The 27,527-nt window shown below is 56.7% G+C and overlaps 4 protein-coding genes across 4 annotated transcripts; 1 reads left to right on the forward strand and 3 right to left on the reverse strand.

Moving 5' to 3' along the window:
• Window positions 1-3,451: 3,451 nt before the first annotated feature.
• LOC116995983 (olfactory receptor 5V1-like) lies at window positions 3,452-5,358 on the reverse strand. Its single transcript, XM_033059127.1, has one exon. The coding sequence runs from the start codon at window positions 4,516-4,518 to the stop codon at window positions 3,586-3,588; it is 933 nt and encodes a 310-aa protein (XP_032915018.1). The 5' UTR covers window positions 4,519-5,358; the 3' UTR covers window positions 3,452-3,585.
• A 10,974-nt stretch (window positions 5,359-16,332) lies between these two features.
• On the reverse strand, window positions 16,333-18,683 carry NME6 (NME/NM23 nucleoside diphosphate kinase 6). The gene is made up of 5 exons (XM_033059149.1): window positions 18,585-18,683; window positions 18,385-18,487; window positions 18,267-18,306; window positions 17,858-18,018; window positions 16,333-17,646 (listed from the first exon to the last, which is right to left on the reverse strand). Exons 1-5 carry the CDS (start codon window positions 18,681-18,683, stop codon window positions 17,480-17,482), a joined length of 570 nt encoding a protein of 189 aa, XP_032915040.1. The 3' UTR covers window positions 16,333-17,479.
• Window positions 18,684-19,353: 670 nt separating this feature from the next.
• Window positions 19,354-23,622, forward strand: LOC116995686 (rab-like protein 2A). The gene is made up of 8 exons (XM_033058577.1): window positions 19,354-19,506; window positions 19,591-19,620; window positions 19,703-19,782; window positions 21,011-21,090; window positions 21,799-21,910; window positions 22,508-22,605; window positions 22,848-22,931; window positions 23,179-23,622. The coding sequence occupies exons 1-8, from the start codon at window positions 19,367-19,369 to the stop codon at window positions 23,257-23,259; spliced, it is 705 nt and encodes a 234-aa protein (XP_032914468.1). The 5' UTR covers window positions 19,354-19,366; the 3' UTR covers window positions 23,260-23,622.
• An 804-nt stretch (window positions 23,623-24,426) lies between these two features.
• Window positions 24,427-26,695, reverse strand: LOC116995126 (acrosin-like). Its single transcript, XM_033057499.1, has 5 exons — window positions 26,625-26,695; window positions 26,245-26,505; window positions 25,847-26,106; window positions 25,148-25,281; window positions 24,427-25,027 (listed from the first exon to the last, which is right to left on the reverse strand). The coding sequence occupies exons 1-5, from the start codon at window positions 26,693-26,695 to the stop codon at window positions 24,590-24,592; spliced, it is 1,164 nt and encodes a 387-aa protein (XP_032913390.1). The 3' UTR covers window positions 24,427-24,589.
• Between the last annotated feature and the right edge of the window lie 832 nt (window positions 26,696-27,527).

Consider the following 27,527-nt stretch of genomic DNA (forward strand, 5'->3'; position numbering starts at 1 on the left):
ATTTATTACTAACAGAGTCAGAGGAGGATAATGAGAAAAAAAAAAAAGCTTTTAAAACATCTTTTTTCCCCCAAAACCCCTCCTTCCCACCAAGAGCACAGGGAGACAAGGCACAGGGGTTTTGGTCAGTTCATCACTGAGATTTTCTTCCAGTGCTTGGGGAGAGGAGTCCTTACCCTGTGAGTCTGTGGGATCCCTCCCATGGGAGACAGTTCTCTGTGAGCTGCTCTGGCATGGGTTCACTCTCACGAGCAGCAGTCTGCCCAAAACTGCCATGGCATGGTCACTCTTCCCCGGGGTGCTGTCCTCCAAGGACAGGCTGCTCCAGCCTGGGAGCAGGGCCCCTCTCTCCCCCTGATCTCCCACTGGATCCCTCCAGCCATTGACACCTGTTCTGGTGTGAGCACCTCCCTTACGGGCTGTGGGTGGATCTCTGCATCCCCCGTGGATCTCTGCATCCCCCATGGATCCCATGGGCTGTGGGTGGATCTCTGCATCCCCTGTGGATCCCCATGGGCTGTGGGTGGATCTCTGCATCCCCCATGGATCCCCATGGGCTGTGGGTGGATCTCTGCATCCCCCATGGATCCCCATGGGCTGTGGGTGGATCTCTGCATCCCCCATGGATCCCCATGGGCTGTGGGTGGATCTCTGCATCCCCCATGGATCCCCATGGCCTGTGGGTGGATCTCTGCATCCCCCATGGATCCCCAGGGGCTGTGGGTGGATCTCTGCATCCCCCATCTATCCCATGGGCTGTGGGTGGATCTCTGCATCCCCCGTGGATCCCCATGGGCTGTGGGTGGATCTCTGCATCCCCAGGGGCTGTGGGTGGATCTCTGCATCCCCCGTGGATCCCCATGGGCTGTGGGTGGATCTCTGCATCCCCTGTGGATCCCCATGGGCTGTGGGTGGATCTCTGCATCCCCTGTGGATCCCCATGGGCTGTGGATGGATCACTGCATCCCCCGTGGATCCCCATGGGCTGTGGGTGGATCTCTGCATCCCCTGTGGATCCCCATGGGCTGTGGATGGATCACTGCATCCCCCGTGGATCCCCATGGGCTGTGGGTGGATCTCTGCATCCCCTGTGGATCCCCATGGGCTGTGGGTGGATCTCTGCATCCCCCATGGATCCCCATGGGCTGTGGGTGGATCTCTGCATCCCCTGTGGATCCCCATGGGCTGTGGATGGATCTCTGCATCCCCTGTGGATCCCATGGGCTATGGGTGGATCTCTGCATCCCCCGTGGATCTCTGCATCCCCTGTGGATCCCATGGGCTGTGGGTGGATCTCTGCATCCCCCATGGATCCCCAGGGGCTGCAGGGGCACAGCTGCTTCACCACAGGCTGCAGAAGAATGTCAGTTCTGGTGCCTGAAGCACCTCCTGCCCCTCCTTCCCCACTGACCTTGGTGTCTCCATGTTGTTTTTCCCTCACATGTTCTCCCCTTCTCCTCCTCTTCTCTAGCTGGAATTCAAATTGCTGCTCCCATACTGGCCCAGCCTTGGCCAGCAGCATGTCCATCCTCAGAGCTATCAGGGTTGGCTCTGCTGGACATGGTGGAAGCCTCCAGCAGCTTCCCACAGGAACCACCTCTGTGGTCCCCCTGCTACCAAAAACCAGGCCATGCAAAACCAACACATCCACCTCTTGCCTCTGTGAATTTAAGAAGAAAAACAAAACAAAATGGGCACAGCCAGAGAAGAGGAGGAGGTGAGAACATGTGAGGGAAACAGTGTAGAGACACCAAGGGCGGTGTAGAGGAGGAGCAGGAGGTGCTCCAGGCACCAGAGCTGAGATTCCTCATGGTGATGACCATGGTGTGAAGTGTTTTCTCACAGTCCTTATCTCAACTCACGAACCCTTCATTTAATTTAATTCCTCTGGCCAGCTGTGGCAGGGGAGGGTGGGTGAGTGATTTTTGTGGGTGGCTGGCATTTGGCCAGTGCCAAATCACAGCAGGCTCTAGCTGCTTCTTCAGCCTTTCCCATGTTATCAGCTTCCTTTGGCTCAGCTTGGTATATCCCGTCAGCCTGGGGAAACCCAGCAGACATCAGATTTAAAGCCAAGGCACATGGGGATGGTGGGTGGTGGGACAGCCCCTGCTGCCCAGGCCAGGCTTTGCAGCCCAAGGCACTGCCCCTGCTCTGCACAGGGCCGGACTTAAGCCCTTGGGCAGCCCTGAGGCAGAGCTCGTGGCCACGCTCAGGGCCAGCACATGTCTGGCACCACATGAATTTGCCTTTTGCACAGTTCCCTGGAAGTAGCACAGCAGGTTGTGTGCCAAGCTCAGCACACGGCGTCTGGAAAATAAAGACAGAACCCTGGACCTGCAGCCTTGTTCCTGCCTTTATTTTGCCATTCTGCTATCAGTGATGTCCTGAAGGTGAGACGAGCGATGGCAGCGTGCCGTGTGCTTGGGCTGGGAGCCCCGGGCTGGCAGCGCTGTCACAGCTGTCCCAGCAGGCTGGCGGCGCTGTCACAGCTGTCCCAGCAGGCTGGCGGTGCTGTCACAGCTGTCCCAGCAGGCTGGCAGCGCTGTCACAGCTGTCCCAGCAGGCTGGCGGTGCTGTCACAGCTGTCCCAGCAGGCTGGTGGTGCTGTCACGGGTGTCCCAGCAGGCTGGCAGCGCTGTCACGGGTGTCCCAGCAGGCTGGCAGCGCTGTCACGGGTGTCCCAGCAGGCTGGCAGCGCTGTCACAGCTGTCCCAGCATACTGGCGGCGCTGTCACAGGTGTCCCAGCAGGCTGGCAGCGCTGTCACAGCTGTCCCAGCAGGCTGGCAGTGCTGTCACAGCTGTCCCAGCAAGCTGGCAGCGCTGTCACGGGTGTCCCAGCAGGCTGGCGGTGCTGTCACAGCTGTCCCAGCAGGCTGGCGGCGCTGTCACGGGTGTCCCAGCAGGCTGGCAGCGCTGTCACGGGTGTCCCAGCAGGCTGGCGGTGCTGTCACAGGTGTCCCAGCAGGCTGGTGGTGCTGTCACAGCTGTCCCAGCAGGCTCGCGGTGCTGTCACAGCTGTCCCAGCAGGCTGGCGGTGCTGTCACGGGTGTCCCAGCAGGCTGGTGGTGCTGTCACAGCTGTCCCAGCAGGCTGGTAGTGCTGTCACGGGTGTCCCAGTAGGCTGGCGGTGCTGTCACAGATGTCCCAGCAGGCTGGCAGTGCTGTCACGGGTGTCCCAGCAGGCTGGCAGCGCTGTCACAGGTGTCCCAGCAGGCTGGCAGCGCTGTCACAGCTGTCCCAGCAGGCTGGTGGTGCTGTCACGGCTGTCCCAGCAGGCTGGCGGTGCTGTCACAGCTGTCCCAGCAGGCTGGCAGTGCTGTCACAGCTGTCCCAGCAGGCTGGTGGTGCTGTCACGGCTGTCCCAGCAGGCTGGCGGTACTGTCACAGGTGTCCCAGCAGGCTGGCGGTGCTGTCACAGGTGTCCCAGCAGGCTGGCAGCGCTGTCACGGCTGTCCCAGCAGGCTGGCGGTGCTGTCACAGCTGTCCCAGCAGGCTGGCAGCGCTGTCACGGCTGTCCCAGCAGGCTGGCGGTGCTGTCACAGCTGTCCCAGCAGGCTGGCAGCCCGTGGCGGCCCTGGCACTGCTCAGGCGTTGCTGGGGGAGCCGGGCGTGCCCCCGAGCCGCAGAGCCCTCCGCAGGGCCCCCCTCACCTCCTGGCTGCGCAGGCTGTAGATGAGCGGGTTGAGCATGGGGGTGACGATGCAGTACAGCACGGACACCAGCGTGTCGGCTGCTGGGGAGTAGCCCGAGCTGGGCCGGTTGTAGTTCAGGTTGGCTGCCGCGAAGTACAGGGTGACCACGAGCAGGTGTGCAGAGCAGGTGGAGAAGGCCTTGTGCCGGCTGGTGGCCAGTGGCATCCTGAGGATGGTGGCCAGGATGTAAAGGTAGGAGATTAGGACGAGCAGGAAGGGACTGAGTCCCACAAAGATGCTGGAGATGTGCAGGGCCAGCTCGTTGGGGCGCGTGTTGCTGCAGGCAGCCCCCAGCAGCGGCGGCACGTCGCAGAAGATGTGCTGCAGCCGGGCCCCGCAGAAGGAGAGCCGGGCGGCCAGGAGGGTGTGCACGGCCGAGTCCAGCAGCCCCCAGAGCCAGCAGCTGGCAGCAGCTGTCACGCAGGTGCCGTGGCCCAGGAGCTGGGCGTAGCGCAGGGGCTGGCACACGGCAGCGCAGCGGTCGTAGGCCATGAGGGCCAGCAGCGCGCACTCGGCCCCCGCGCACCACATCAGGAAGAAGGCCTGCGCCAGGCACCCGCCGCGAGAGATGGTGGCCTCCGGGCGCACAGCGTTCGCCAGGATCTTGGGCACCGTCACTGACGAGTAGCAAAGGTCTAGGCAGGACAGGTGACTGAGGAAGAAGTACATGGGGCTGTGGAGATGGGGATCCAGGCACACGAGGAAGAGGATTGCAGCGTTGCCCAGCAGTGTGGCCAGGTAAATGGCCAGGAAAAGAGCAAAGAGGAAGGGCCGGCCGTAGGAAAAGCTCAGGAGCACAAACTCTGTCACCTGTGTCTGGTTCATACCTGCTGTGGGGCGAGCTGGGTCAGTCCTTGGGCAGAGGAGGAGGGAGGACTGTGAGCCAGGGGACTAGAGCACAGTCCCACATCAAGCACGGGGGTCACTAGAGGTATGGCTCTGATCCCATCTCCCTAGTGGGCGAACATTTCCTGAGGTCAGATTTCTCAGATGCTGGGATTTTGGAGTCCAAAGAGCTGCCTGCCATCCAGCGCTGGGAACCTGACTGCAGAAGAAGCACACAGACAAACCCAAGAGCACGGGGCATCCACCCATCCACCCACACCTCCTGGAGTTCTTTGCCTACCCAGCCCCTATTCCTCATTACTATTCCAAGCATGTGTCCCCCTCCTGGATGTATTTATGGTGCATAAATATTTCCCTGCCCCTGGACAGGTCACTGCATTGCCTAGATGCCACAGCCACTAAGCTTGACTCTTCCTCAGCCCTGGGATAGGGATATGACATCACCATGCACCAGTTTAAAAACTTTTTTTTTCTTTATCCTGTTTCCTACTTTGTAATAACCAGCTCTCACAAATCAGGGGTTCCACTGTACGAAAGTACAGGTTCAACAAAGAGCAACTCATCACATGAGGTTTGTTGAGCCACAGGGAAATTTAAGCCATCAGGGATCTCCTGGAAATTCCAACCTTTTTTCCATTGTCGTGTTTCAATTTTCACCCTGACACAAGGGTTTTGCTGTCACGTGGAGCTGTGATCACCATGTCAAGAGCTGGAGGAGGCACAAGGAAGCATTTACAATTCAGAATTTCAGCCAAGGGCTGATGGAGGTGACATGTGCTGGGCACTTACAGCCAGAGCTGCTGCTGCCCACCCTGCCCATGCCATGGACTCCATGGGTGGGGCCAAGGTGCTTCTGTGGGCAAATACAGTGGGCAAAGACCAGAAAAAGAAAAAATAAAGAGAAAATAAATAAAGAAAAAATAAAGCATCCCCTTCTTCTTTATAAAAGTACTTTTAGCAACACTAGTCAATTGTCATGTAGGTTCAGGAAGTTAAACAACCTGATTTAATTTCAGGTTGCTTCCCTTGCTTTAGCTCCATTAATCTGGTTTTAATTTCCTTGCCCAAAGCCTGTATCTGTGCATCAGTCATGCATTTATAACATTGAGTGCTGGAGAATTCACTGCTTCTGGTGGGAGTTTGTTTCTTATACCTTTTTTTCTTGCTTACCACAGGAAACTGTCAAAGCACAGTTAAAATTGTCCCCTTTTTCCTGTTGGAAATTATCCATTGTAGTTCTACCTCACTCATAACTTTCAGGTCCTCCAGCTGAAGACTATTCTGTTCTGAGGGTGTTTTCTCTCTGTGCACTGAGAGCAATGCCAGGGTTTGCTAAGCAGAAGCAGAATTAAATTCTGATTCATTTGTCTTTCACTTGCTACTTTTTCAACATTTAAAAAACAATTAACTTTGAGAGGAAAATGTTCAGTCAGAAGATGAGCTCTTCCTTGCCTGGCACAGTGACATCCTAATTTGTCACTCCATCCAGGATGTGCCAGGCTGGGAAACCTCTGCATGGGCAAGCTCTCAAGTAGTCAACATATTCTTTAACTACTTACTCTGCACACTTTGGGGTTTCTTAAATTTCTAATTCTGCACATATTGGAGAGGGACACAAGGACTGCATCATCCAATGGTGTGGAAATCTCAGACTGTTGCTCTTCCTCCAGCCCCAGCCTGAGCCAAGAGCATTTTGGTGAAGGAGCAGCCCAGCCTGCCTGTGCCCGTGCTGCGGGGAGAGGGTCCTGGGGGCTGAATGCTGGGGGAGCCCCCGGTGCAGCTCCCTGGGATTTGCCTCCTGCCTCCCACTGCAGTGCCACACAGCGTGGATCTGTGTTCACTGGACGTTCAGGCTGTGTGAGCTGTCACAGCACTCACAGCTGGTTTGTGTGTGAGGGCATGGGCACCCTGTTGTGTGGGGCGAGAGGGGAGGGCTCTGTCCAGGACCTGCCTGGATGTTATTCCTGTTACTGACCTGTTCATCAGTCAGCTCAGGCTGCTGGCAGGTGGACCTGGCACTGCCGAAGGTGGGGACCTGCCTGTGGCATAGGAGGAATAGGGGACTTTGGACTAGAGCGATAAAAATGTGAATAAATTCCATAGTAAGAGGTTGGGCATACAACATTAGTCAGCTGTCCATGGAACAGCTTGGAACTTGTTCATGTTCCAAACTGGGGCTCAACACCTGGAAAAAGAGCAGGTGAGCAAGAGGAACATGAGCCCATCACACTGGGAAATGAACCTTGAGCCCTGCATGTCCATGCATGGGTGCACAGCAGTGACCCTTGTGTCACAGAATGCAGGAAATGGTTCATGTCACTGCAGGAGGGACAGCGGTGCTGGAGATATCTGCTGGTGCCCTCTCCATGCTGACAAATCCGGGCTGGACTGGACATGGAACTCCAGGGCTGCAGAGCAGCTGCAGGAATGTGCAGAGGAACGAGCCTGACTTTCACCCTGGAGCGCAGTGATGCAGCAGTCAGCAAACACAGCCATAGTTCAGAGATGCCAGATTTATTCCATTTGTCTTCAGACATCCTGCGCACCAAGGAATAGGAAGATATGGGAGGAGAATCTCCCTGTCCCCCTTGGACTGCACAGGAATGAGCCTGGAAAGAGCCTCCTCCTTCCTCTGCCCTTTTCCTCCCTCTCGTTTGCACTAAAGGCGATTTGTCATGTAACCACAGACCGAGCAGGTGTCACCCTGTGCAGGTACCACAGCAGCACACACACCCCTGCCTGGGCAGACAAGGCTAGAAAGGATGGATGGGGAGCAGAGAGGCTGCACAGACACCACCAGTGCCAGCCGGGCTCCTGTCCTTCCCCCAGGAGATGGAAGGGACCCTTGTGACGGTGACATGGGAGGCAGTCAGAGACCCAGCTCAGCTCATGCAGGAGCACAAATGTGCTCCGTCCCCACCCAGGGAAGCTGCTCCTGCAGGAGGATGTGGTTCTCCTCAGCAAGCTTCTGCATCCGTATTCGCTCGGGTGAGCAGAGCAGGGAGCCTGGAGCATTCAGCCCTGGGAGTGGGGTCCCGAGCCTTGGGCACAGCCAGTGTGAGGGGACGGCTGAACTGGGGGAGCAGGTAACAACAGGGGATTCTTTTCTTTTGGAAAGGATTGGATGCCTCTGTTGGAGGTAGCAGCCACAGCCTGCCCAGACCACCCAGGAGCCCTGGGGGCCAGCACCAGGCTCCCCCCCTGCAGTGTGTGACAGGGACCTGATGAAGCTCTGTCCTCTCCTCCCTCCTCACCTCCACAGCCAAGAGCAGAGACTGGATGGCACCTAGTCCTCAGTAAGCTGTCCCCAGGTGCTGTCCTATGCTCCATGTCTCAGCCATGCCCCAGGTGCTCTCTGGTTTGTCTTACCTGCATGACGAGAAGCCCATGTGTCCTCGATGCTGTAAGCGCAGCAGAAGCTTTTAACCCTTCAGGGGCCCTGGGGAGAGGCTTTCAGAGGTGGCTCCCGCTCAGTGACAGGAGCGAGGAGCAGCACCCAACAGCCTGAACCGGTGGGATCTGAGCCCACGGGACCAAGCCCTTCTGACACAGGACCCGCACTGAGCTCCTGCCTTGCTCTGGGCTGTGCCAGGTGCAGACCAGTGCTGGACTTCCCTCCAGCCTTGCAGCTCTTACCTGGGCTGCAGCATCTGGCCATGGAAGGAGGCTGCTGGAGGGGTTGGGAGCTGCAGTTCCCGGGCCCCAAGTGCTTCTTCCAGCCCCATTTTACCTCTTGCAGGGCTGCAAAGGTGCCTGCACCTGCCACTGTCAGCAGAGAGGAGCAGTGATGGGGGCCGGCCTTTGGCAGCAGCACAGCTGCAGGGACACAGCACGAGGCACGGCACCTACAGTCCCTGTGGCCTCACCACCTGCACTAGCCATGCCCACCCAGCCCAGGGCACGGCTCTCTGGAGGGGATGACATGGTCCAGAGGCCTGGGAGAGGACTTGGACAGGTAGGACAGAGCCCTGGCAGTGGCACTGATTGGATACAGAAAGCACCAAGCAGTGCCCAGGTGTTTGAGGGGCTCAGCAGTGAGATGGCTCCAGCTCAGGCTGGGTGAGCACTGCCTGCTCGGAGCCTGGAGCTATTCCTGGTGTGAGGAATTCCAGGAAATGAGGACTGCCGTGGGGAGTGAGTCTGGAGGTCGTCACAGGGCTGTGATGTTTCTGCAGCAGGGAAGCGCATTGCTTCACTGGCATGTCCTTGCAGCTTCTGCCCCTGTTGATGGGGCGGTAGAAGATGATCCGAGCACAAGCTCTGGATCTGGAATGTCAAGAGATGAGAGCCTGAGCAGTAACACGTTCTGGGAAGTAGGGAAAGTGTAGGCTACAACCCTGGATGGAGATGAACACTCTGTGTGGAGATCCAGCACAGATACCAAGGGAGTGGCAGGCTCAGTGAGGAGAAATGTGGGTCAGAGGGGCTGAAAAAGAGAAGCAGTGAGTGTAAAACAGGAGCAGCTGTGACTGTGGCCCTGTGTGTGTGTAGCTGTAACTCTGTCCTGTGTGTCCATGGAACAGTGACTCTGGGCTCTGCCTGTTTCCCAGCAGCTCTCAGGCAGAGCAGCAGAGGGGCCACGACAGTGGGACTTTTTCACTCATTTGCTTTGCGTTTACAAAATTACACCTTTTTCTTGTGGCAATGACAAGCATTTCCTTGTTTCACAAAGAAACTTGGTGCCATGGCATTCCAATAAAACCTGGCCACTCTCCCTAGGTTTAAGGGAAGGCACATGCTGGCAGCACTTGGAGAAACCCCCTCCCACTTCAATGTTTGAAAAGGGACTTTTCTGAGACCACCAATACCTGGCACAAATATTAAAATACACTGAAATCTCCCCGGATGCCAGAAATTTTAGTTCTAGTAGTCCACGTCTTTAGAACAGCCTTTAGGATAAGAAATATCACTGTTTGTGTCCCCCTCTGGTCTCCTGATGGACATCAAACATGACCAGTGGTGTCCAGCAGTAAATCAAATCTCTGTGAACTTGTGAAATGTTAAGGGAGTTGTTTTTTAAACCAAATACCTCAGACTGGGGGTGCAGCCTTCAGGATTGGGCCCAGATCCTATAAATACTCATCACTTCTGAAAATCAGACTCTTAATTTACCTTCTCCAAGCACGTTTTGTACCTCCCAAACCCAAGTGCAGTGTTGTAACACCAGGAAATTCTCCCACTCCTGTTTTCCTGCTTGTTTTGAGGGATGCACTTTCCTACTCATGAATTCTTTCTCCAGCAGAAACCAGCATGACTTGCATCCCTGCACCAGCACTGCCAGCTGGTCCTGGTCTCCACACGGGAACAAATGCTTCCTTTGAGGATGGGGACAAGAAAATGGTGGATTTTGTCTGGATTTTCCCCCCACACACCCCCCTTCCTCCCGCCATGGCACTGTTTTGGGATACCCTCCCTATAGGGAGTGACAGACAAACAGCTCCTTGGTGTCCCCAGAGCCATTCCTCCTGCGGGCAGAATCCACCCCGCACTTCCAGCCCCAGCTCTCAGCGTGGGGCTCCAGCCCTCGCCTTTTTGTGGGTCTTCACTGAGATTGTTGGTGTGTTTTTGCTTCGGGGAGCACTGGATGCAGACCTGGCCTTTGTCCTTATGGAATTTCGCCAGTCCCTTCTGGCTCCATTTCCCAGTCTGTCCATGTCCTGGAGCATTGGTCCCTTGCCCTGTGTCACCCACAGCCCTGGCAGGAGAACACTCTGTCACCTCTTTCCTGCAGCTGATGAGGTGTTCCACAGGACACGGACCAAGACAGATGCTGGTGGCACTGCACTTGTCCCTGCCCTCTTCACACCACGCTCTGCTCTGCTGCTGCTCTGACAGGAGCCCTCCTTGCCCTCATTCCTGCAGCCACACCTGGCTCAGGAGCTCACTGGGTTGTTAACAGCCACGATTCTCCCTGCAGCCACAAGTGTTTCATGGTCAGGTTTTTCCTCTCAGTGGCTTTAGCTGCCTCAGATGCAGTTCTGAGGGCACTAAAACTGTCCTGTCCTGCAGGTGTCACCCAGCAGCAGTTCCAAGAGATTTCATACAACCTAGAGTTTGTGTTTTGTGTTCTCCTTTTCTTCTCAGGTTGGGCTTCCCCATCCCTGGAAGTGTCCAAGACCAGGCTGGATGGGGCTTGAAGTGACCTGGTCTAGTGGAAGATGTCCCTGCCCATGGCGGGGGGTGGAATGAGATGAGCTTTAAGGTCCCTTTCAACCCAAAGCAATCTGAGAGTCTGTAATTCCAGCACCACTTTTCAAAACTAGCCAAGTTTTAGGAGATTGGATTTCAGGGTAAAATCCTTTGGGCACTGGATGAAGGCCCTGAGAGGCCCTGGATTCTGACCTTGGAGATTCTCAGCACTCATCTGGCCACAGATCAGCACACTCACAGCCTGAGCCACCTCTGCTACCAGGGCTGCCCAAAGCATGGCGTGGACCAGCAGCCCCTGCCCACCAGCACAAGCCTGACGCTGGAATGAAACTCTCACCAGGTTTTCCAAGAATAATATTTCAGGGGTTTCTCTCACTGATTTCCTCAGGAAAAGCACTTTCTTCAGGATTTTTCAAATTATTTTTAGCTAAGTCGTCAGGGCCACCTGTTGCTGGAACCAGGCAAGGAATAAGAATAAGCTAAATTTGGCATTTTCACTTTGGCCTATCCAAGACAGGACAACAGCCTCACCCTACATCTTGTGGGAGAGGTTGTAGATTCCTGCCAAACTGCTCTCTCAACACCTGACAAGGAGATTTTTGTCTGAAGAAAATGGTGCTGTTTCAAGCTTTTGTCCAGTGCAATTTACACTTGTGTTTAAGAAGACTGGGCGAGAAGGGTTGCAGTTTTATGGTCTAACCATAAACTGGCCAAAGCTGACTAGATTTACATGATTTTGTGGAGGTCTGACGTTTGGAGAAGCCCAAACACCCCAAAACATGGAGTGAGTGGCCTCTCACCCTGGGGCATCCCCCTTGCACCGCGTGGTCTGGGGAGGTCCAACACCTGCAGGAGCCTGGAAATGGAAAGTGTGGTCCTGGCACCAGTGCTGGGGGCACTGGCTCTTCCTGCCAGCACCAAGGAACGTCTCTGCTGTCAGCACTGAGCAGCACTTCAGCCTCGTGGCTGCTCATGGTCCTTCCTGGGCAGTGTGGCACCTGCTCCTCATTCCCATGGCTCTGTCCTGGCTGCACAGAGCCAGCCCTGAGCTGTGGGCGTTCATCCTCACAGCTGTGGGCACCAACTCTGCCCCTGAGGCCAATTAGTGCTCTTCCAAGGCTCAAGTTAGAGACAGAAGCTCCCGTGTTCCCAGTTTGCCCAGTGGGTCCCATTCCCCACAGATCCCTTCCTGTGGGGAACAGGTCACAGGAGCTCCAGTGCCAATTACAAAATTACAATTACAGAGCACCTCACCTGCTCACCTGGCGTGTTTGTGAAGGTGCAAACAAGGCCCACAGCGGGCTGTTAAAAGTTCTGGGCTGGGAAAAGTTCAAAGCAGTCACTTAATTCACACTGGAATCAGTCACATCCTGGAGGCACTGGGAGCGAGAAGGGCCAAGTCTGCTCAGATCAACCACCTCCGAAATGTCTGTCAAGTCACACACCTGAAACTGCTGAAGGAAAATAAAAAGAGAGAACAGTAAGTAGTTGGCCAGTGCTTTGACAGGCTCTGGGAAATACTTGGGTGACTGGAAACGTTTTGAAAACATCTGGTTTTTGCAACAAAAAAACACAATGCTGGGATTCCAGGACTATTTGCAATCCTGGTTGTACCTCCTGCCCGAATTGTTGCTCTGCTCCAGCCACAGCAGGTGTATCTCACAGTAGGTAGGAGCAGTTATCACTCTGTCACATACCTCATACATTACTTGTGTCATTCTGGTGCCTCTTGGTCCTATGCTGAGTCACCTCTCATTTGTAACTTCCAAAGGGTTTAATTTAACACAATTTATCTAATTTTTCTCTCCTTGCTGCCCCTTTCCCATCCCTGATCTGTGAGTAGAGACCAAGCTGAAACTGGACACCTGGGCCTTGCCTCAGGTTTATTCTTCTTTGCCACAAAGATTTTCAGTTCCTTTATTTGACCTCCAAACTGTGTGTTCCAAAATAACAAAGACAATTATCTGAATGTTGGTTCAGCTTAGTTTTGTTGATGCTGCCAGAATCTCACATCTGTCATTTTTCTGTTGTTCTCCTGTCCAATGCTTAAACTTTTCCTGCCTGTTGCAGGGAACCAGTACCCAGGGATTGGACTGGGAAATACTGAACCCTGGCTCCTGCTCCTTGCAGGAACTGCTCCAGGACTGCACAGACACTCCAACAGTGCTGGCACCATAACTCACCCCTCCCATTGCTTCCAGAACTCTCCTTGCACTCAGGGAAGGGATGGATTTCTAAAGAGTTTCCACAGAACATCTGATCTCTGGAAAGGACCAACACAGCTCCATGTTAAATTTAAATATTCAGCTCCAGCAGATTTGCACAACTGATGGCTTTTAACTCTCCCTGGGTGCTGTGGGAGATACAGAACTGTGTTTTGTTTCTCTGGAATGTTTTGGAAGGTAAGAGAGCATTAATGAGGAAACTGGCTAATAAAAGTACTCAGTAGTCTTGTGTGAATGGAGGGGCCAATCAAGTCCTGGACATGTTGATAACTGGGATTGGGATCTGATGGAGAGATGAAAACTGGTTCCTCCTGGAGTCTGGCAGGGCTTTGGTCAGTGTATCACAGATACACTGTGTGACTGTCTGAGCAGGGTGAAGAGGAGCCAGGGTGGATGGCTTGTCCATGCAGACAGAAATATGGTCTGTCATGGGGTTTTCCTGGTCTGTGTCACCACATCAAGCTCAAAGTTACGTTAGGTCAGTGTCCAGACACAGCCCATGCTTGGCTTGTCTGGGGCATGAGATGGGAGAGCGTTTATTTTCTGTGCTAGGGAGAAAACAGTCCCAATGTATGAGGATTTTTTCTGCAGTTTGGCATTTCTCTCACTCCCTGCTCCTCCTGCTTTGTGCAGCAGCCCTGTGGGAAAAGAGTGGACAGCAGGGCTGTGACCCCCAAGTCTGACATGATGGTTTGCTGATTCCTCAGTACTTTCAGTGTGGGGATGGATTGGATCTCTCTGGCACAGCCTTCCCTAACACCATTACTCCTGTTGGCTGGGATTTTGATTCTATGGCTGCTTTCCCAGGCTCCTTGTCTTTTCCATGTGAAAACCCACAGCCTGATACAGGAACAAATCCACAAAATCTCTGGCTACCTACAAACAACGCCCTTGTCTCTGTACAGGGAGATGCAGCTGTAGCAGAGACAAGTGCAGTCAGCACTGAAGAGGTAAATGTGTCTTTATTTCCATTGTATCCATTTTTCCTTGTCTGCAGACACGGGAATAGGAGGACACAGGCTGTGGGGAAAAGGGCAGATCAGCTGCAGAGGGGGAAATACTCAACAACAACAGGTGGGGCTGGTATGGAGGTGGTAGCCAGGCTGGAGGAGGAGAGGCCTGACCTGCTGCCCAGGTGAGCATCCCTTGAGCATCCCCTGGCACTGCAGCAACACCCCAGGGCCCAGGAGCACAGAGAGGAACTCTGGGGGTGCTGAGCCCATGCGAAGCCCTGCCTTGCAGACGGGCTGCTGACTTTATTTTATGTCCCTTAGAGAATAAAATTAATAAAAGGGGGTTTTCATGTCACAGTGAAATTGCCAGTATTTCAGGTTGTTTCCATTGCCTTGTGTCCACTCCTGGGACAGCTGAGGTTCCCTTCACTGCTCACACCTGGGATTTGTACCCACCAATAAACCCCACTGAGCTCCTCAGTCTGGGATTTGTACCCATCACTAAACCCCACTGAGCTCCTCAGTCTGGGATTTGTACCCATCACTAAACCCCACTGAGCTCCTCAGCCTGAGCAGTCCCACCCCTCAGCCTCACCTCACCTGTCAGGCTCTCCGATGCCCTCATCAATCCACGCTGGACTCCAGCTCTGACCAGGCTGTCCTGCACTGGGGAGCCTGAAACTGGTGCCAGAGCTCCAGATGTGCCCTTACCTGTGCCCAGGGTGGGGACAGGGTGTCCCTTACCTGTGGGCACGTGCTCTGGCTCCCACACCTGGCACGCTCTCAGACCATGGAGGAGCTCTGCTGACCCAGGGGTGGCTCATGGCCCCTCAGGACAGTCAGGCACTTCTCTGGTCCTTCATGTGAGTGCTGGCAAATGGAAACATCCCTGCCCACGTGCAGGACATGGCATTTTCCTCTACAAACTTCATGAAATTCCCACTAGCCCACTTCTCCCTGAAGGGACCAGCCCAGGGAGGGACCATGGCAGAGCAGGTACACACCTGGGGTGTGCCATGAGGGAGTAAACAAGAAGGGAAGAGGAAGAAACAAGTGGGAAAGCAAAGCTCAGCCCAGTGTCATCTCCCCCAGGGACTGGGAGAGACTGGGCAGCACCTGCAAGGAAAGAGGGGACAAAACATGCTGGACTGAAGCTGAACCTGGAAAAGCAGAGGAAAGGTGTTTCCCCAGGTGTTTCTTTAACCATTATCTTGGCTTTTCCTTGGTATGTGAATCAGTAACTAAAAGTTTGTGTTACAGAAATAAATCAAGTGAAATCCCTCAAGCTGAGAGGGCTCTGCCCATGGTGGGAGGAACCAAGGCCAGGCCTGGGCTGGGACCAGCCCTGATATCCCTCTGTGCCTTTCCTTCCCTTCCTCCCAGGCCAAGCCATGTCATCCCCTCCAGTGCTGACACAACCTGCTCAGTTCTTCCAAGAGCAGACCAAGTTCAGGCCCAAAGCTCACCTGGAGGGTCCCTGGAGGGTCCTGGCCCAGCTCCACACCTGACAAGCTCTGCAGCTGCCTGGGCTGGACCTGCTGCAGACTCCCAGCTGTGACAGCCCTGTGCACACACAGGGACCTGCAGCTTCCAGGAAAAAGCAGGGATCTCAATCCGCCCCTCACAGCTGTACGGAGGTGCCACATTGTCTCAGTGTGATTGGGAAATGGATTTATTGCTGTAACACACACCCATCAGCATGGAATGGGCTGGGCTGCCATAAAGCTCATCCAGCTCCATGGCCCTGCCATGAACAGGGATGTCACCAACTACACCAGGCTGCTCCAGGCCCATCCAGCTCAGCCCAGGAAACTGCCAGGGATGGAACAAGCACCATTGGAAAAGCAAAAAATCACCTACTGGGTATTTACAAGGAAGGGAAAAAAAAAAACAAAACAAAACAAGCCCACTTTGATAAGAGCCCTCAAAGCAGAGTTACCTGTGACTTTCCATAAGACTTCCTTGGAGAGCAAAAATCAGTTTTGACACTGTCTCCTGCATCAAACACCAAGTGTTTCAACCCCAGGTCTCTGATAAACCTTGCTGAGAGCTTTAGATTTACATAATAAATTCTCTGTCTGGGGCAATGGGCTCAGGTGTAGCCTCAGGGCCAGGGCAATGCCAGGTGACACCCAGCAGGCACCTGAGCCACGCTGGCTGTGAGCTGGTGTCTGCACTGGCAATGTTCAGAACGTTCGTGTTTCCCAAATGTAGCCATTGCAAGTGGGTAGGAAAAACACCAAAACTTCAAAAATGGCAAGTGTGAGCCAGGAATTATCAGTTAATGACGTTCCCAAGGGAAGTCCAGAAAGGAAAGGGCAACGTAAAAGAAAAAAGGTGAAAAATAGTAAAGTTTAATAGTTACAAGAAAAACACATCTGAGCAAAACCGTTAGGAATCAATAAAACCACCAACAAAATATCAGTGAAGTATCAACAGCAATGGGGACAGCAGCTCTCAGACCTGTGTGCAGACACATGGGACCCTGAGCAGATCCACTCTGGACACTGCTGAGGACAGGGACAGCAGTGATGTCCCGCAGATCCCTGGATCTGTACCTGGAACAGAACAGCGACCATTTGATCCCAGACAGGTGGAGGAGGGAACACAGACACGGGTGAGTTTAACCATGGCAGCTCTGGGCCGTGCTCTCCACCACAGAGCACTGCTGGTCACCACCCAACAGCTCAGGGAGCTCTGGAGGCACCTGGAGAGCCCCTGCCTTGGCTCTGTGACGTACCAGGGCACTGGTGCATCCCAGCTCAGCTTTTCTGCCCCGAGCACAGCACAGCACCTTCCCCAGCCTGAGCATTAGGACTGCCCAAAGGAAATTCCCCTGGTACACCACACTGTAACTAAAATGGCAGCACTGTAAGGAGCTCGTGGGGAGACAGCAGAAATGAACTGAAATCCCATCCAGGAACACATCTCACATGGCATCACAGAGAGAAACACAGTCAGCCTGCCAGGACCTGGCTCTGTACCACCCAGCTAAGCCCTCCTGCACCACCCTGTCATCATCCCATCATGTATCTAGGTAATTCAGTGGCCTTGTCCATCCCATTCCCAGGGACACAGAACTGCCCCACACACCCAGTCAGGCCATGGACACTGAGGGCTCCAAGTGGGCTCACATGAAGAGCTATTGGCAACTCTCCTTCCCAGCCCAGCTGCAGGTGAGCAAGGACAGGACAGTTCATCTTACCCTGCTGATGCTTTTCTTCATGCACTTTTTCCTTCTCTAAGGCACTGTGGGAACAGCCAGCAGGGAGAACCTGAGGCCTCCCATCAGCAAATCCAGGCCAATCCCATCTGGAACAAGCAACCCATCCTTCACCTGGCCCTTGACCAACTCACCCGTCCTGTTCACACCCAAACAAACCCAGGGGGCAGCGAGCTGCATGGCCAGACTGTCAGCACGAGCACTGCTGGAGGAACTCTTCCTGCAGCAGCCCAGTGTGTCACACCAATAATCTGATTCCAGGTGGCACAACCTAATCTCAGGCAGCACAGCGTGCACGAGGCTTTCCCTCTCCCCCAGTCCCCGAAACACGGCACAGCTCTGTGCCCACAGGTGCTGCTGGGCGGCACACCGGCCCTCCCAGGGGTAACTCAGGTCACCTCTGCCTGCCGTGCCCCCAGCACGCGGTGCACGCGCTCCTCGGCGCTGTAGTAGAGCTGCCCGCGCCGCAGCCGCGGCTCGTCCTGCTCGTACCAGCGCTGCTCGTCGAACTCGGGGAAGAAAAAGGCAATTTCTCTGCTGGCTGAGGCAGGAGAGTCTGTCAAAGAGAGGGAAAGGCAATGAGAGAGCGATGCCAGTCTGCCACCACAAACATGTGCTGGACTCCAAAGGCACCTGGCTAGGCTGCACCTGGCCAGGTGTGCACGGGGAAGGGAAAAAATTGTTCACTTGGAGCCCTAGAACTAAACCAAAGGCAGGCAAAGCACCATCATTCCTGCCTCCTCGGCACCCAAGAATGCCCGACCTACCTGAGCCATGGGTCGTGTTCCTGGTGTCCGTGAGGCCGTAGGCACCTCGGATGGAGTCTGGATCGCTGTGTCGGGCTCGGAACACCTTAGTGGGTCCCATCAGGGATCTCCAGAGAGGGACAGCGTTCTCATGCGCCAGGATGTAAGCCCACATGGGGCCACTGCGGCAAGGGCCCAGGAACAGCAGGAGAAACGATCATGAAGAGCTCGTTACAAACAGGTTATTTATCCGTCCTTACAAACCGGCCCGGCAGAGCTGCCAAGGGCTGGGCCCTGGCCTGCCAGGCCGTGCGGAGGGGCACGGTCCTCCCCCGCTCCTCCGGGGGTGCCACCGCTGTCACAGCAGGGCAGCATCCCGGCACTCCTCCCCGCGGCCACTGCCGGCGAGCCCCGCACACACGGCACATACCTGGCCATGAACTCCACCAGCCGCTGGTAGAAGAAACGTCCTGCGGAGAGACACGGAGCGAGTGGGCACCGGCCCGGGGCAGCACCCCGCTCCGGCAGCCCCTGAGCCCCGCTCGTACCTGCGTGCTCCCGGTAGAAGCGGCGGCTCTGCTCCGGGCCGCACCGCAGCTCCTTGGCGCGGACAATGAGGAACCGGTGCCGGAGGATGGCGGCGTGCACGGCCTGCGGGAAGAGGCGGCGCTAGGGCGGCGGGCCGTGGCGAGGCCTGCGTGCTGTGCCGTGCTGTGCCGTGCCGAGCCCGGCCCGGCCCGGCCCTCACCTCGCGAACGAGTGGATGGGCCACGGCGTCCGGCTTGAGCAGCGCCAGGGTCAGCTGCAGCCGCCGCGCTCCGCCCCGCGGGGCCGCCACGGCCGCCATGGCCGCGGGGAGCGCGGGGAACCGGGGCGGGGCCGGGGCGGGGCGGGGCCGGGATGGGAGCGGGGCTGGGCCGGGATGGGGCGGGGCGGGGCTGGACCGGGGCGGGGCGGGGTGGGGCGGGGCCGGGATGGGAGCGGGGCGGGGCCGGGGCGGGGCGGGGCCGGGATGGGGCGGGGCCGGGATGGGGCGGGGCCGGGATGGGGCGGGGCCGGGATGGGGCGGGGCCGGAATGGGAGCGGGGCGGGGCCGGGGCGGGGCCGGAAGGGCGGGGGCGGGACCGGGATGGGAGCGGGGCCGGGATGGGAGCGGGGCTGGGCCGGGATGGGGCGGGGCCGGGATGGGAGCGGGGATGGGATGGGGCGGGGCCGGGGTGAGGGCGGGGCCGGGATGGGAGCGGGGCGGGGCGGGGCCGGGGCGGGGCCGGGATGGGGCGGGGCCGGGATGGGAGCGGGGCGGGGCCGGCGGGACGCGGGCGGGGCGGAACCGGTTGGGGGCGGGGCCGGGGTGAGGGGCGGGGCCGGCGGGACGCGGGGCGGGGCCGGCGGGACGCGGGGCGGGGCCGGCGGGACGCGGGGCGGGGCCGGCGGGACGCGGGGCGGGGCCGGCGGGACGCGGGCGGGGCGGAGCCGGTTGGGGGCGGGGCCGGGGTGAGGGCGGGGCCGGCGGGACGCGCAGGCGCTGCCATGGCGACGGCGGCGGAGGAGCAGCGCCGGGACGCGGCCCGGGAGGAAGGCTCGGACGGCGCCCAGGATGAGGCCGCGGCCGGCGCTGAGGAGACGGTGAAGATCATCTGCCTGGGCGACAGCGCCGTGGGCAAGTCCAAGTGCGTGGGGCTCGGGGGTCCCGCGGGTTGGGGCGGGGCAGCGGCGGCGCCGCGGGCTCACGGCGGGCCGTGCTCTCTCCGCAGGCTGCTGGAGCGGTTCCTGCTCGATGGCTTGTATCCTTGGGAGCGGGGGAGCGGGGGAGCGGTGCGGGCGGAGCGGGCTCTGCGCCTCCGTGGGCTCCTTAACGCGCCGCAGCCGCCCGCAGCAGGTGTCCACGTTCGCGCTGACGCTGTACCAGCACCGCGCCCGCGTGGGCGAGCAGGAGGTCCGCGTGGGTGAGTGGGGACAGGGGGTGTTCCCGGCCTCGGGCCGTGCCAGGGCGGAGGGAACAGCGGGGAAGAGGAGATCCCCTCGGTGTGAATATTAGGTGTTTTGATAGACGACAGCATCGTGGCAAATCTGGGCTGCAGCACTGGGGCAGAGTGACTGCCGTCATCCCCCTGGGCTTGGCAAAGTGTAGGGCACTGTCCCCACGATGTCCTGGGCTCTGAGCTGGAGAGACAGGGATTGGATGGATGGGTGGACAGTCGGAGGATAAAGAATGGTCTGGATGACCGCAGGGAGTCACTGGGCATGGCTGATTGTTCTTGTGGAGACCTGGACATGTGGAGTCCCTCGGGGCTGACACTGTTCAACATCTTCGTTGTGACACGGACACTGACTGCAAATGTGGTCTGATGGGGACCTGTCTGTATTTGGGCAATTTAAGAAAGTCACTGTCCAACAGTGAGACACAGTATCAGAGCAAAGGAGTCCCCAAGGAAACTGGCCCGTGTGGCTTTGGGTACAGCGCCACACTTGGGTCCAGCTGACAAGAGGTGTGGCTTCTCTGAGGTGCTTAACCGAAGCTGTGCCAATTTATACCAGCCTCAGATGTGAGCCTGCAAACCCAGTGAGAGGTGGGGGATCTCCACCTGAGCTGCACCAACAGCAAAAGGCACGGTGGTGTCCAGTTTGCCCCATGATATCTGGTGTACACAAAACTTCATGGACTGGGACCTGTTTGCCTCTGGCTGCCTTACCTTCAGCACTTCTGAGTGAGCCCTGCCCCTGGGAGAGTGGAGTCAGATATCTGCGAGAGGAGCTGAAGCATTTCCCATGGCAGGGCCCTGGCTGACCATCACTGATCGTCAGAAATCAGCAGTGTCCAGCAGCTTCTGGACTTTTAGGTAGTTTCCTGTTGTCATCCCTGATGACAGAGTGCCAGACTTTGCTATTGCTGTTTGCACTTCTGCCTGTCTTGGTCCTGCTGTCCCATCCAGCTGGTGTCACTGGTGGCTTCTCCTTTGTTGATGGCCAGTGCCAGCACAGCCCACAGCTGAGCCCAGTAAGGAAAAGTCCCAGTTTTGGCACAAGTTCTTAACCCTGGAATGTTTCACATTGATGAGGTGAAACCCAGTTTGTGTCCCTGAGCAGGTGGGGCTGGCTCTGCCTCCTGGATGTAAGTTGTGAGAAAACACAGCTCAGTGAGTTGTGTCACTCTGAGCTGTTTTTGCATTCCAGACTTCTGGGACACGGCGGGCCAGGAGCGGTTCCGGAGCATGCACGCCTCCTACTACCACCAGGCCCATGCCTGCATCATGGTGAGGGGATCTAGGCTGGGACTCGTGGGGTTTGGGTTGAGAATGGTCTCAGTGACACTTGGCCTTTGTGTTACTTTTATGGTAACACTGCTGTGTGTTCCTTGTTTCTTCCAGTGGTTTAAAAAACCTTCCTAGATTGTTTTTCCTTCTGTCACCAGATAAACCCCCTGTAGATGGACCTGGTTAGCTCTGGTCTGTCTCTCCTGATGACACTTTCCTCTATCCCCTGGCTCAGTGTCCTCCTGTTTGTCCCTGTTCCCAGTTTCGTTGGCTCCTCACCCATTCAGATCTCCTGGTTTGTCCTGTTGCTCTCACTTTCCACTGTTCCTCACCACTTGGAAGCACCAGTGATTTTCATTAGTGGTTTAGTTGTCAGAACAGAGGAGGCCACATCTGATCCTGTTTGGCACAAGCTGTTCCCGGTGCCAGCTCCCTGTGTGCATGGCAGGGACTTGCACAGGACACCACGACAGTGGAAAGGACATCAAGGGGCTGTTTCCTGCTGGCTGGGCTTGGGGATACTGTCCCTTTCTCTTTCACTCTAACAACACCCAGTTCCCTTTGTGTTGTGTTCCTGGGAACATTCTGGATTCTGTCCTTGTGTTGGTCGGAGCCGTCCTGGCTTGGCCCCACAGACTGGTCAGAGCTGTCCTGGGTCAGTCAGAGCTGTGCTGGGCTGGCCCAGGATAGGTGGTTCTCTCTTGGAAGGTGTTTGATGTGCAGCGGAAGGTCACCTACAAGAACCTGAACAGCTGGTACAAGGAGCTGAGGGAATTCCGCCCAGAGATTCCATGCATTGTAGTGGCCAACAAGATTGATGGTGAGTGTGCCTTGTGCTCCCAAGCTGCCAGGGTCGTGGTGGGATTCTGTCCTCTCCTGACAATGAATGTCCCTTGTCTCTTGGGTCCAAAGGATTTCCTCAGTCCCCAGGGCTGGCTCCTGTGCTGACCTCAGCTGCTGTCTAACAGGTGCTTGTCCTGTGTCACCAGCAATTAAAAGTGCAAATTTGATCCATTTCAGTTTTGTTCAAGTGTTGTTCTTCCAGTTCTGTCCTTACCACACTGCCTGTTCTATCCATCAAGAACCCAAAAGTTATTGGAGTAGCACCTGGTCAAAAAATGGCAGCAGAAGGAGGCAAAAGCTTCCCTGGATCAGTCAGGGATGGCCTTGGTGCTGCTCCTTCAACCTGCTCAGACTCCTCTGTGCTAAAGTGTCTCAATGTACCTGCTGACAAAACTGCTCACCAGGCTCTGCAGGAGGCTGCAGGGTTCCCTCCCATGGGGAATTGCCAGCCAGCCCTTAGTGGTTGCTGTCCCTGGGCTGTGGCTGGTCTGGGTCAGCAGAAGAACACAGAAGACACCCACCTTCTGGACCTCCTGCCGTGTCTGACTGACCATGTCTTCTTTGTCTGCCTCAGCCGATATGAAGGTCACCCAGAAAAGCTTCAATTTTGCCCGGAAGTTCAGTTTGCCCTTTTACTTTGTGTCTGCTGCCGATGGCACCAACGTGGTGAAGGTGAGATGGGCATTTGACCACTGGACTTGGTGTCCATGAGGCCCTTGGCAGCCCAGGGATATGGGGGCTGCTGTGGGCACAGAGAGTAGGAAATGGTCCATCATTTCATCTCCATGTGAGACGCTGGTGGCTGTGGAGAGCTGCAGAGGGCTTTTTTCCCTTGGGATATGGGAGCAGTCTCCATCTGCTACAGAAACCCAATGCTCCATCCTGTGAGTAACAGGTCTTGTCCTCCCCACCAGCTCTTCAACGATGCCATCAGACTGGCTGTGGCTTACAAGCAGCACTCAGGAGACTTCATGGACGAGGTTCTGCGGGAGCTGGAGGTAGGGAATGCTCTGTCCCTGCTCTGTGCTGAGTCCTGCCAGATGAGCAGTTCTCCCCTTTCTCCCCTGTGGCTTTGCCTCTGCTGGTGATCCTGGGGGCTTTGTGTGCTGCTCAGGTCTGGGCTGGGAGGTGGGAACCATCACAAGAGCTCTCACTGCCCTAGGCAGAGTCTAAAAGAGCCACAGCAAATACAGTTGTTGTAGTCTCTGCCATTTCTCAGCAGTTCCTTGTCCTGCCCCTTTCCAGAGCTTTGACCTGCAGAAGACAAGCAAGGATTTGCTGGATAAAGGGAAGAGCTGCACTGAAGAGGAACCCTCATCTGTCTAGGCTTGGACTTGTAGCCTGGTTTTCCCTTGGCTCTGGACTTCTGGGACCTGCACAGAGGACAATGATGTCTCTTGTGCCCTAGAGCTGTGGCAATGGGCAGCCGGGCCTCTTCCCTTCTTGTGGGAGCCTACCTGGGCAGGATCTTCATTGGCTCAGCCCTCACTGCTGCACATTTCGCTCAGGGGAGAGATGGGAGAATCCACATGATTCCACATGGACTGTCACTCAATCCTACTACTCCTTCAGGACAGAGCTGGCTAGGAGAAGTGAGCTCTCTTGGACCTGCAGGAATGATCCTGCCCAGATGCTGTAGTGGTACCTGCTGCAGAAAGCAAATACTAAAGGATATTTTTTACAAAGCTATGAGATGGCATCCTCCCCGCACTGCTGCTGAAAGGAGGCAGATCCCAGGTGGTTTTAAGGCCACGGGCCAGCCCAGCCTGCTCCCAGCTGAGCTGGTGCTGCCTGGGTCCACCTATGACTGCTGCTGCAACTTCCCTGGGCTCCTGTCCCCATTCTGCCCCAGAACAGCCAGATCCCATGGGCTGCTGAGCACAGGTTTCTTCTTCAGGTCCATACAGCTGACACAGGTGGGCTCACACCTATGGGCTGGTTCTGTTCCAGCTTGTTGCATGTGGCCATGGCTCCTGTCTGTGTGTGCACAAGATGCTGCATTCCAGAGAGCTGTATACACACACACACACTCAGACAGTCACGGAATCATGGAATGGTTTGGTTTGAAAGGGATCTTAAAGGTCATCTCATTCCACACCCTCCCATGGGCAGGGATACCTTCCACTATCCCAGGCTGCTCCATGCTATCCAACCTGGCTTTGGACACTGCCAGGGATCCAGAAGCAGCCACAGCTGCTCTGGGCACCCTGTGCCAGGGCCTCACCTGAGTAAAGACTCCTTCCCAACACCTACCTCATCCAAATCTCCCCTCCTCTAGATTTAAACCATTCCTCCTTGTCCTGTCACGACCTGCCCATGCAAAAAGCTGCTTTCCCCCATTATTATCACTTGCTTCAGGCACTGGAAGGGGCACTGAAGTATCCCTGGAGCCCTCTCCAGGCTGAAGAATGAATGTGAACAGCACAGCAGATGGACAGACAGAGCAGGGACTCTGTGAGCCTGTGGGTGCACTGAGCAGGGCTGAAAGCACGGTTCATGGTGAATACAGAAACTTTACTTCAACAGCAGCATCGGTGTGGCTGCAGCACAGCAGCATGGGCAGGACAGAGAAGCCTCTGGCCCCAAGGCTACCTTTGGCCCAGCAGGAAATGCCATGGCCCACTGTAGCCCTGGATCCTGCTCATTCCCCTGCTGCTCAAGCTCTCTTGTCCTTGATCTTCAGGAAGTGCAGGAACTCCTGCACCAGATTCCTGAATTGCACCAGGATCTGGTGTGGGAATGCTACGGGCCGTGAGGAGCCCGCGGTCACCGCTGGTCTCCGTCTGTACTCAGGGGTCAAGCTGATGTCTTCCTCTGGCTCCTCTGATTCCTCTGACTCCTCTGACTCCTCTGACTCCCCCGGTTTCATGCGCTGCTCAGGGCCCGAGGTGGTGGCTGGCTCTGGTGCTGGACCAGCTCTTTCTGCTGGGCTCAGGCCCGTCTGGAGCAGGATCCAGTTGTAGAAGTGCTGAGTGGAGGTGTAGATCCCGGGGTGCCTGGCTCTGTCACAGCCTCTTCCCCAGCTGTACATGCCCACCAGCCAGAAGAAGTCAGCTCCGTTGTCCTTGCAGACGAGGGGACTCCCGCTGTCCCCCTGTGCCAGGAGAGAGGGCTCAGGGGCTGTGGGGGGCTGCTCCAGCAGGGCAGGACCAGGCCTTGGGGACAAGGGGACATGGGACAGGGATCTGCTGAGGGACACATCACACGCTCCTACCTGGCAGGTGTCGATGCCACCATGTGGGTACCCAGCACAGAGGTTGTCAGAATGAACGGCCCCTGCGTACCATGGGCTGCTGTTGCAGAGCTCCGTGTCCATGAGGTGGACCTTGGCCTCCTGCAGCGTCAAGCCTGGTCCAGAACCATGGGAATGAGCCCCCAGCAGCTCGGTACCCATCCCCTCCCCTTCCCTGGGCCAGGCTTTGCCTCCAGAGTCATGTTGTCCAGCTGTGTCCCTGCTGTTGGCCTGGGAAAGGGGCCAGACTCATCCCTCCAGAGGTTTCATAGACTCATGGAATTCTTTGGGTGGGAAGGGACCTTAACATTCATCCAGTTCCACCACCACACTCCCCCTCCCCAGGCATGGACTCCTTCCCACAGCCCAGGCTGCTCCGCGCTGGGCCCCGCTGACATCCAGAGCCGGACTCTGTGTGTGCCCAGCCCGTGTCCCCAGGGTGTCCAGTCTGTGTCCCCAGGGTGCCCACTCCATGTCCCCAGGGTGTCCAGCTCATGTCCCCAAGGTGCCCAGCCCGTGTCCCCAGGGTGCCCGTCCCATGTCCCAGGGTGTCCAGCGCGTGTCCCCAGGGTGTCCACTCCGTGTCCCCCAGGGTGCCCAGCCCATGTCCCCAGGGTGTCCAGTCCGTGTCCCCAGGGTGCCCAGCTCCCCTCAGAGCACACATCCTGTTCAGGAACTCACGTCTGTCAAAGTTCCAGCCGGCGATGTAGCAGGATTTCAGCTCTGAGACCCTGAGCGAGGCGTCGGGCACACAGCCCAGCTGGATGTAGTCGCTGCACTCCACGGGCTGGTCCAGCTCCAGCAGGGCAATGTCATTCCTGGCTGTGGTAGGCACGTAGTGCTGGTGCACCAGGAGCCTCTTGATGTGTCTGACTGCAGTCTCAGGGCCTGGCTGAGTCAGATCTGAGGCCCCCGTCACCACCTCCCATTTGGAATAGGTCCTGGGGAGCAGAGGGAGAGAGGAGTGACAGGGAGCAGAGCCACGGGCTGCAGCAGCTCAGCAGGGAAGTGGCACGTGGTGCTGTGACCTGGGCACCTGCCCGTGCTCTGGGGACATCTCTGTCCCTGCTGTCTCTTACCCAACCCTGAAGAAGCAGTGTGCGACCGTGAGGACCCACTGGGCGCTGAAGAGGACACCTGTGCACATGTGCCACGTGCCATTCTCTGCGGTGGCCTGGATGCTGACGATGCCAGGCCAGGCCCCTGCCTCGCCACTGGTGCCATCCTCAACATCGGATGTGTCCTCAGCAGAAGCCACAGAGTCGTAGTCAAGAACTGTAGAGCTGTGGTCAGAAGCCAAGGGCCGGAGCCCGCAGGTCCCTCTGGAAGCACAAAGCCATCACTGCCCTGCTCAGGGACAGCAGGGCCACAGAACCCCAAGGGACATCTGTCCCCCCGGTTCTGCCCGGGAACGCCCTGAGTGCCCCTGAGCCCCCTCCCAGAGTCTGGGACCACTGACCTGCAGCTGTCCCAGGTGGCCCCCACGGGCCAGGCCAGGGCCAGCAGCACGAGCAGCCCCAGCAGAGCCATCGGTGCCAGCGCAGGTGGCAGAGGCAGAGCCGAGCTGTCACCTGCAGTGCGGCCACCACCACAGCACCCACAGCCTTGGTGGTGCTCACAGTGCCCCCAGCCAGCGCTGCTGTCACAGAGGGGCAGGTTCTGTGTGCTGGGCATGGAAGGGAGGGGCAGCACAGTCACAGAGATATGGAATGTTCTGGGTGGAAGGGACTTTAATGACCATCCAGTGCCACCCCTGCCATGGGCAGGGACAGCTCCCACTGTCCCAGGTTGCTCCAAGCCCCAGTGTCCAACCTGGCCTTGGACACTTCAGGGATCCAGGGGCAGCCACAGCTGCTCTGGGCACCCTGTGCCAGGGCCTGCCCACCCTCACAGTCAGAAACTCCTTCCTAACATCTAATCTAAATCTGCCCACCTTCAGCTTAAGGCCATTTTTCTTGTGTCCTATCTCTACGGGCTCTTGCCCAAAGTACCCCTCCAGCCTTTTTCTAAGCCAAAGTCTCCCTGTTCTCCAGGCTGATCAACCATAACTCTCTCAGCCTGTCATGCCCTTCTTCCCACCCTGAAAGAACATTTTAAATGTTGTGATCCTTGCTGTAAAACAGCAGTGCTCTGCTAGTTCACCTACATGCACCTTTTACACCCATTTCACAAAGGCATCTGACTTTGACCAAGTACCTCAAGTAATGAACATTTCCATTCTTTCGTCTGTAATTTCTTGAAATATTTTGCAGGAGGATGGCTGAGGGTCAAACGATAACAGTATGAAATTATAGGGGAAAATACAGCTGCTGCTGTCTGGATGGAGGGTGTGCCTGATCTCCCTCACACAACACAATCCAAG

This window comes from Catharus ustulatus, chromosome 4, assembly GCF_009819885.2.
Source record: "Catharus ustulatus isolate bCatUst1 chromosome 4, bCatUst1.pri.v2, whole genome shotgun sequence".
Taxonomy (NCBI): Eukaryota; Metazoa; Chordata; class Aves; order Passeriformes; family Turdidae; genus Catharus; species Catharus ustulatus.